The sequence below is a fragment of the Helianthus annuus genome, chromosome 15 (assembly GCF_002127325.2).
Source record: "Helianthus annuus cultivar XRQ/B chromosome 15, HanXRQr2.0-SUNRISE, whole genome shotgun sequence".
Classification (NCBI taxonomy): Eukaryota; Viridiplantae; Streptophyta; class Magnoliopsida; order Asterales; family Asteraceae; genus Helianthus; species Helianthus annuus.
Window position 1 is genome coordinate 18,720,934 of NC_035447.2, and position 9,636 is coordinate 18,730,569.

Here is a 9,636-nt window from a genome sequence, read left to right on the forward strand (position 1 = left end):
GTATAGGGAAACTCAGCTTCAAGAAAGCTTAACCATCATGATTAATTGTCAGGAAGTATCACATCCAAACGGCGCTACATGAACCGGAGTCATATCTCCATTAAATGAATTAAATGAATCTGACAAACGCCGTTACACATCCCAATAAAAACAGGCAAAATCATGCAAATACCACCTTTTCTGCCAACTGACGTCATTATACGTCATAACATGATTTTCAATGTACAATTTTTTAATACATATGAATCTTCTTATCGAAGATTCCTCATTCTTCGTAACAAAAAGCATTTCCCTCTCAAAAGTCCAGTGCTCCACTTACTTGCATAAGTACAACACTAGACTATGAGGACTTGAAGGGGTAAGGTCCCAAAAACCCCATAAAAGGCGATTGGAACCATACCGAAACCTTACAGATCAAACCTTATACCTTGCGCGGCCACGCACTGGTCCTACAAACAAAGATCTAAAAGAGCAGTCAAGCTGTCAACACTTGCGCGCCCAAAGGGAATCCTAAACCTTTGCGCTTTCTCCCATAAATAAAGGATGAAAATCCTGAGATAAATACTTCCGCCTTTATATCCAGACTTGGATATTATTTACTCAGACTTAAGAATTATTTATCCACCTGTCTCCACACGATAAGGTGACACACCAGATTACAGCAGTAATCTTCTAGAAGGAATACAATCGTGCACCACCAAGACGGTTACAACCGAATGGACACATGTCACCATCTCATACGTCTCTAGGGTCACAACGGAAGTATGCAAATGGAGAGTAATCTCCACTTGATCACTTTAGACGTGGCCGATTCCCAGCCTTCGATCTAAATCACAATCCGTGTGCTCTCACGTCAGATCAGAAAGCTTAACGGAAGGAAATGTAACCGCTTATGGGGTTAGCATCTTCCGTTAACTTTTCACTAACAGGTTTTCCCGCCCGAATGACTCCCGGCTATAAATAAGAGATAAAACCCAGGTACGAAACAAGTTACACACACTTACTAAATACATCATCTTCTTCTTCATACCAATACTTATTCTCACACCGGAGTCGGGTCAAGGAGAGAACCCCCTTCTCCCCTTGACGAGGCTAACGGTGCTCTTTTTTGCAGAGCTATCGGAGAAGAAGGTCGATCGGATCTGAATCAGTCGAGTGGAAGCTAACCTTTTATGCGGATTCAAACCCCCTAGATATTTCGGTTCCGACCATTTATCTAGTGTTTCTTCAAGTAGTCAAACACACAACTTTCCTCATCTCCGCAAAAAGATTGTTACGTAGTTCCTCTATATTGCTCTCAGTTCCAAAAACTATATTGAAAGTATTTGTAGCCTCCCTAATCTCCGCACCAATTATTTTTGCCGACTCTTTCAAGCTTGTATACTTGAGTCTTCTCTAGAAGCTTCATATGAAGGGCTGTTTAGTGGTTGATTAAGATCCACATTATCTAGTCCATCCCCAGTAGCCTCTGCCTCTGGTTCTTCTCTGGCCATATTGGATATAATATCACCGGCTATTTGGATATCTCACCCATTTGCCCAATCATTGCCAAATGTAACGCCTCGCTTTTCGCAGCTTTCTGTTTTTAGAAAGTTCGTCTTGTAATTCTATTTTCGGAAACTCATTTCCTTTGTAATCGTATTTTGTTTCAAGCTATTGTAAATCTGAGACTTGATCATAATGAAAGGAATCTTTTATATGAAATCTACATAGTTTATACATTATTTATACATTGATACATACGTTTGTAATCCTTAAATCTTCATACATTCAAACACTTGGTTATTCGATTATAAGATTAAGTTGTATGTTTTTTTTCACTTGATCATACCAAACTGTAAACCATACATACTTGTTACATTTTATGTGTTATACACACCTATGTTATCACACTTTTTGCTAAATTAAAACATGTCATTTATGCATTTTGGACCTTGTTACAAGTTACATACATACTAGACACCATGTAACACTTTATTAAACATCAAATATACAACTTCTAATTTCAATAAAATAAAATAAAATAAAAATTATAGGCCTGTTAACAGCCTTGCATAAGCCCACTTAATTTCTTTGTTTTGAGTTATTCATCCCACTAAACACTTCCAAAGCCCAACCCAATGAAACCCTAATCCATCCCCTATATAACCCAAGCCTCCTCCAAGCATTTTTCACTTTCTAAACACTCTCCATTCACTCTTAAACACTCCAAACCGCAGCTGACTTCTAAAGTTCAAGCAGATTGATACTACTTCACTAAAGTGAGCATAACTCACTCAATTCTTATCCGATTCAGTCGATTCTTTTTCCTACTTCTTTGGATTGACCTTAGCTACGTTTCCATGGGTTTTCGCTGGAAAATCAGAGCCTGGAATGTTGTCATGGCTCCAAAGTTGACTGATTTTTTTGTTCATGTTTCAATCTTTGATAAACTTGTTTAAACTTGAGGAAACTCATCTCAAACCTATGTTCTTATGCTTATAACCACCTCTATGGTTATTTAGGCTTAAAAACAAGGTTTAGACATTCAAAATTAGCGGTGTAAACCTCACACACTTTCTGTTTTGTTCAAGGGTTTAACCCACAAGTGATGTTCAAGCTTGAGACTTGATGAAAATGTGATTTAGGATGAGCTTGGGCTATCCTACTTGTAAATCCACACATTGCTTGATGTTTTCTCATAGATTAGTTGTTTATATTCTTTTGTTTCTTGTAAGTTCATGTCCCTCCTTGAATGTTCATAACATCAAGTGTAGTGGTGAACATCTAGAGATAGCTAAATGGAAGACTTGTTCTTCCTACCTCCTACATGAATTCTATGACACCAAAGAGGTTCCTAAAAGGAGGATTCATCCTCCTACCTCATGCTTGAACTATTGAACTATTGGACTTATTAATGTATAATACATAACCGATATAATACTTACATATACTATCCAACATTCGAACCTTTGATGGTGAATTTGTGTTCATTCGTCAAAGTACTAGATTAACATCATCTAAGACCTAAAACTTGTTATGATTCTAATGGGTGTCCTACTCATGAAAACATTATAACCCTTGGGGTTTCATAGTGTCAAACAAGTATTATGTGTTAAAAGATGATTACTTTCATATGTTTATATTCTTATGTTTTAAACTCCGAATCTTCATCCCACCATTATACCCCAATACTCATAAGCCTTGTTTCTTCATGTAGAAGGACTTTGTGCTCCAACCTCCCACAACAACTTTCTCGCGGATTCACAAGTGGAAAGCTTGCAAAACCGTGAATATACTCGAAACCCCCTTTTTATGTTTACCACTTTTGGGGTGTAACTTGTTAAATTATAAAATCACACTTAAACTTTAATCTTTATACTTGCATGAAACAATCCAAATACACGAATGCTATGTTGTGATACTTGATGCTTATACTTGGGTGATTCTTATGTAATACTATAGTCATTAACTTTGTATGAGCCTCCATTTAACATGTATAGCACTATAGGAGTAACGCACCACCCGTGAAAGAGAGGTCATGTTGAATTATATCATTTTGCGTAAACAGAGGGTTGACTAGAAATATTGCATGCCTTGTATGATGATCTTGTATAAACTAAGTTGCTATATGGATTCATTTTAAACTTTTAAACTTATACTTATTCTTAAACTTGTATACTCGCCTTTACTTTTGAATTGAACTTTATTTTAAACATGTTACAGGTTGAGGATTGATGATGTTACGAAATGGATTAGCAATGATGCCTAGATACTCACTTAGACGTTTAGGTTTAAAGTGTTGTATCAATTTTGTTATTGTTATGTTATGAACAAGTTGTTATTTGAATTTTCCTTGTAATGTTTGACAATTTGATTATGAAATGAAAATGGTTGAATTAAATATTGTCACAAATAGTGTTATGAAGTCTCTTGCAATCTCGAACTAGTCCCACACTTTGATGATTCCGACATTGGTTGAGGTGTGACACCAAACACAATACATAAGTCCCAGTAATGAGGAAATTTCTTTAATCTCCATTTTGCGGCATTTTTATGCACTTAACAAGCCACATCATCATGATCGAAGTTAACATGACATAAGATAATAATATGAGAACAAATATTAGGAAAGGCTACAATCATAAATGATTATAAATTACCTGTATATAAGCTTGCCAAACAGGGTGGGGAGCCTCAAGCGTGCCATTATTGTAATCCCAACTAAAACCCCTTGTATTGTTCCATGCTAGCATATCATGCATAGCAGACCCATCACTCTTCATTGTCTTTATACGTGATTCTATATGTGGCTTTGCTTTTATGCCAGCTCCGGGAAGTGATATTGGTTGTCGTCGTTCAATTGCACTAAAGAAGCCCGGTTTAAACGCATTATCGGATTTGTAATTAGAACCTGAATTGAGCACATCAAGCATAGCTGCAAGAAGCTTCTCCTCTTCATCTTCATTCTATTTTTTTTTTATTTTTTCTTGGACCCCTTTCAGAATCAAGTTGTGATTCCATGTCTTCACACAACAAACCAATGTTATATAAATAATAAAAACATTCAATTATTTTATAAATAACAAACACATAAAAACATTCAGATTTATTCTAACAAAAATGTTTAATAAACATTACCGAAATAACATAACTAAAAAATAATGGTCAAATAAATCAATGATGTCTAGATGTCCACGCATTAAACATAGATGTTGCCAATTTTTTTATGTAGTTTGTCCATTCATTCGAGGTCCCAAGTGTTGTAATATGTTTCACATTTGAGCCAAGATCTTCGTCATCCGCATCATTATTTGTGTCAATAAACTCATCATCATCAAAAGGATCATATGCCATTTCTATTCAAATAAAGTTATGCATAAGACAACATGCAAGTATAATTTTATTTTTGTGTTCTGATCAGATAGAAAGATGGGCTTCTAAGTATTGCCCATCTTTTCGTCAAAACGCCAAAACATCGTTCGATGACATTCCTTGCTGAAGAATGCTTCATGTTGAAATACTCTTCGGGCTTTTCTGGTCTATGTCCATTTAACCAATTATTCAGATGATATCGTTGACCTCAGAATGGTGCAAGGAATCCCTCTCCGTTGGTGTACCCGACATCAACAAGATAGTAGTTACCTTTAGGCACTTGCAATCCGTTCTCTCGAATCATAGCACTACGAAGAATTCTACCATCAGCAGCAGATCCTTCCCAGCCTGGTAATACATAAATGAACTGCATGTCAGGTGTACAAGCAGCAAGTACGTTGGTTGTTATTTCTCCTTTTCGATTACGTTCCTCGACTTGTCTTCCTCGGTTACTTGTACACTTATATGTGTCCCATCTATTGCTCCTAAACATCCCTTGAACCATTTTCATCTTTCATCTGTTGAAGTTTCTAATATTGGCTCTTGATTTTTAAAAAGTTCATTTTCCAATCATATAACAACATTTAACACATTGTTGACACTACAACAAAACTGGGTTTTTAGTACGTGCAAAAGCGTCCTAAAATGCTATTTTATAGGACCTTTCATTTAATAGGACCAACGGTAAAAGCGTTTCATGTAAAGGGGTCGTAATAAGTCTCGGATCTAAAAAAGCGTCCTAACATCTCAAATAAGATTATGAAACCAATTTTATGGTCGCGTAATATGTCTTTGAACAACCAAAATAGTGCCCTAATAAAAACATATTAGGACACTTTTACGATGTTCTAACATGTGCTTACATACTTTTAATCTTTTGATACACTTACAAGCGTCCTTAGAAATTAATTGATAGGACCCTTGTGATGTAACATTATAGCTAATTTAGTACCAAGATAAGGGTCCTAATATACCAAATAAGATTATGAAACCAGTTTTATGGTCACATAATATGTCTATAGATAACATAAATAGCGTCCTAAAAAGAACATATTAGGACACTTTTACAATGTTCTAATATGTGATTACCTACTTTTAATCTTTTGATACACATACAAGCGTCCTTAAAAATTAATTTATAAAACCAATTTTATAAACAGACCATCAACATATAACATCCTAATAGTTATTGTATAACATCAACTAATGAAAGAATCATTATATTTCAAATAAGCATGTTCATAACAAAAACACTAACCATAAATAAATTATAACATTATCTAACATAAAGTCTTAACATTTAACAAAGAAATTAAAAACAATTAAAGAAATAAGAAGGATAAAATCTTGAGTCATCATGTGTCCTCAATCCTCATGGACTACCTACAGATAAACCACCCATGTATAAGCATTAAGTTCCATGATATTAAAATTATTTGTATCACAAGTTTAACAAATACATACCGAGATGAATGGATAGGGCCATGCGATGGATGTACCAATACAATCTTGAATTGTAGAAAATAAACCATATGGTCTTACCAAGTTTTCATCTTTTTTTATTGGTAGTTGAACGTTTACCTCACACCATTCTGGTCCAATCTTTGTACCACCAACTACATCATTTGGGTCCAAGCTCTGGACCCTTCCTCTTGCTACAATCTCGGTAGAGTTTAGAATGCTTTTGAGGAAAACTTCATCTCCGACCTAGATTTTAGTTTTCAACAAATATTTATTAAACTCTAGTCATAATAGTGCAAAAAATCATTTTACAAAAAAAAAATAATAAAGTTTTAAACTAGCAGGCTAACATTTTTATAGAAAAACTAATGAAAATTGGTTTTAAAATATTTATATAGAAAAATACCCGTAAACGTTGATGTCCATTGGTTACATTGGGGAAATGTTGTGATGCAAGAGGTTGAACACTGGAACCACCCCTCGACCCTTCCATCTCTGATACTTGGGTTCGTAACTGGACCACAGTACTAGTAAGTTCTTCACATTGAGACTTCAATTGGATGTTTTCTCTATGGCATGCCGAACGACTTGGTATTACACCCCAAACATCAGCAGCACGAACACCCAGACCATGGTATAGTTCCTTAACTCTTGCCCTCCAGCTCTTCACCTTCCGCCCAAATGATTGGAATATCCAGCCTTTAGCAACTTCAGGAATATCAATTTTTTTCTAAAAATGAAACAGGTTACATGAGAAAACAAATACTTAAGTCATTAACATACATATTTTTAATTATGTACCTTTAAGAGTGCAAGCAACGCTTGTTTTTTGGCGGCGTTAACTTTATTCCATGGTTTATAAATCGGACAATACTTTCCACTCCTTGAAAGGGTTCCCATGAAATGGGTCAGTTGACTACTTTTGTCATTAATTAGTTGTCCGTGTGCATTAACTAAAATAGGAATTCTATCCCCTTTTTCTTGGGGCCAAACCCTTGGCATATGCGTTGGTCCTCTCACTCTTTTACGTACATTACGAACTACAAAAAGTGAACATGATTTACAATGTACATGTATACATTAAAAATACTAAATATAGGATTTAACAAAAAAAAATGAAGCAATCAAGTAGATTAAATAAACCTGCTTCATTTTCTTGTTGTGAAACTTCATGCTCTTCTTCATTTTCTAGAACTTCACATTCTTCTTCAACCAGTTCATCATTCTGGTTTTCTAAATCATTCACCTTTTCTAAATCTTCCATGTCTTTATCTCCATCATCTTTAAAACTATCTTGTTCTTCATAAGCTTCATTCATATCTATATCTTCCATATCATCAAATTCAACATCATCTTGTTCTTCATTGATATCTAGAGTTACAAAAAAAGTAAGCATAAAAAACAGTTAATTGAATCTAGAATTAATATTAATTAAATATCATACATAAAATATTTAAAAAAACAAATATAGGTACCATGAAATCTCATGTCACGCTCCCTGTGGTCATCATCGTTGTCAACTGCAAATAACTTTCTCTTATATCTTTTCAGAGACTGCGGAGCAATGTATGTTGGACGTTGTTTCTGTAAGTCGAATTGTTAGAGAAGAAACCGAAAGAAATTATATTATCTGTATTTGATATTACTACCTTTTTAGAGATTTTTGTTGCTTCTTGATAATCTTGCTCAACATCAACATCAGAACCAGGCATATACTCTACATCTATATCTTTCTCACTGGTATCCATTGATTTCTTTTTCTTTTTCTTTGTTTTTTCTCTCTCTGCTAGACTTGTCAAAGATTTAGCAATATTTTTCAATCTCAAAGCTTGTAATTTTTTTTGGTTCTCTTGAATCCTTGTCATTCTACTCTTTTCATAAGCATTCATGTCTTTTGGTGTGGTAATGATGCCGTTTCACGGGGTTTAGTTGATGCCACTTAACAGTCGTTGTGCCACCAAAAGAGCAGCACTCTCTAGCGTAACACACGGTGGGAAACATGAAGACATGTAAAAACAAGATAATTAGTCACTCTAAACCCTAGGGAAATTTTCAGCAGTTAAATGATACGAGCAAAAATTCGTAGCTTTGAGCAATATTAATTCATAGAAAACTTTTTTGGTGAGTAAAATGATTTGAGCAACAGATTCATACAAATGCACAACACATATGTAAAAAAACAATCCAGTGAAATTCAATGGTATTTGAAGTTGCAGTTGAAGAAACACCAAAAATGTTCTCTTTAATTGGACACATATAAACCGCTCTCTACCTAGAAAGTGTTACAAACATACAATGAACTGGCCATTGCAATTTTCACAACTCTATAACTCAATGTAAGTTTATACTTAATTTTAAATGTTTATCCATTTAATATCTAAAATTTCAACGACCGAACCCTTGTAAAGGGTTGTGCTAACGAGCTTAGGTATAAATAAATATCAAATCTATCGAAAAGTGCGTATATTAATTTTACATACCTAACCTAACACTTTTTTTTGTAAACATTGTTGCATAATATACAACAACAATCTACTCGTTTGATCAACAATTTAGAACCTATGTGTAGATTTATCAAGGCAGAAAAAACGAGAGTGAAGCGTACTTGTAGAGTGTATGAATTTGGAGAGTGGATAAAGCAACTGATTCACTCACAGAACATAGTGATAATGTGAAGCGAGCGAGATACCATTGACGAAGAGCAGTTGGCCGGAGGGGGAAGAACACGTGACCGCGAGAGAGATCGATGTGGTCGTCGGGAAGGAGCCGATGATATTTTCTCTATCTTACTAGCCCCCTTTGCCGGAGAAACCCCACATCCAAAATTGAGAATAAGATGGAAACCTAAAATTTTTAGGGGGAATGGGTACGAGATTGAGATGTTGGGAGGGAAACTAAAATATATCAAAAAGATATTATCTATATTACATATCTAAATAATATTAAACGATTATTAGATAACCTCAATGTAGTCATTTTTTCAAATAAATATTTTTTGATTTCGCTATAATAAACATAATATTAAATTATTAACAGAAAATAATGTTTTTTTTTATTTCTCATAACTTTCATTTGTATACTTTTTCGACCAAGTGACTAATGCAGTTTGACCATATTGACCATGTTTGTTCTATGTAAACTATTTTTAAGCAAACTAGACTAGGGTCGTGATAACTCTTGATGGGTCATGAATACCTAAAATTATCATTAAACTCTTAAGAGAATATGATGAACTTTATTAAGCCACGTAACATCTTAAATAACTATATAAGGTTGTAGTGACTCATAGTATACCACTATACCATAATGTATAGTAATAGT

The 9,636-nt window shown here is 34.5% G+C and overlaps 1 protein-coding gene and 1 long non-coding RNA gene across 2 annotated transcripts; both read right to left on the reverse strand.

Moving 5' to 3' along the window:
• Positions 1-6,099: 6,099 nt before the first annotated feature.
• Positions 6,100-7,893, reverse strand: LOC118487134. Its single transcript, XM_035983686.1, has 6 exons — positions 7,791-7,893; positions 7,459-7,686; positions 7,117-7,355; positions 6,722-7,045; positions 6,319-6,561; positions 6,100-6,237 (listed from the first exon to the last, which is right to left on the reverse strand). Exons 1-6 carry the CDS (start codon positions 7,801-7,803, stop codon positions 6,220-6,222), a joined length of 1,065 nt encoding a protein of 354 aa, XP_035839579.1. The 5' UTR covers positions 7,804-7,893; the 3' UTR covers positions 6,100-6,219.
• A 71-nt stretch (positions 7,894-7,964) lies between these two features.
• On the reverse strand, positions 7,965-9,174 carry LOC118487185. Its single transcript, XR_004880688.1, has 2 exons — positions 8,921-9,174; positions 7,965-8,290 (listed from the first exon to the last, which is right to left on the reverse strand). It is a non-coding gene; the product is annotated as an uncharacterized LOC118487185 (long non-coding RNA).
• Positions 9,175-9,636: the final 462 nt, after the last annotated feature.

Coding starts and splice junctions, on each gene's coding strand:
- LOC118487134 (XM_035983686.1), bottom strand. Junction 7,356..7,458: donor ACAACAAGAAAATGAAGCAG/GTTTATTTAATC, acceptor CACTTTTTGTAG/TTCGTAATGTACGTAAAAGA. Junction 6,562..6,721: donor ATGGACATCAACGTTTACGG/GTATTTTTCTAT, acceptor ACTAAAATCTAG/GTCGGAGATGAAGTTTTCCT.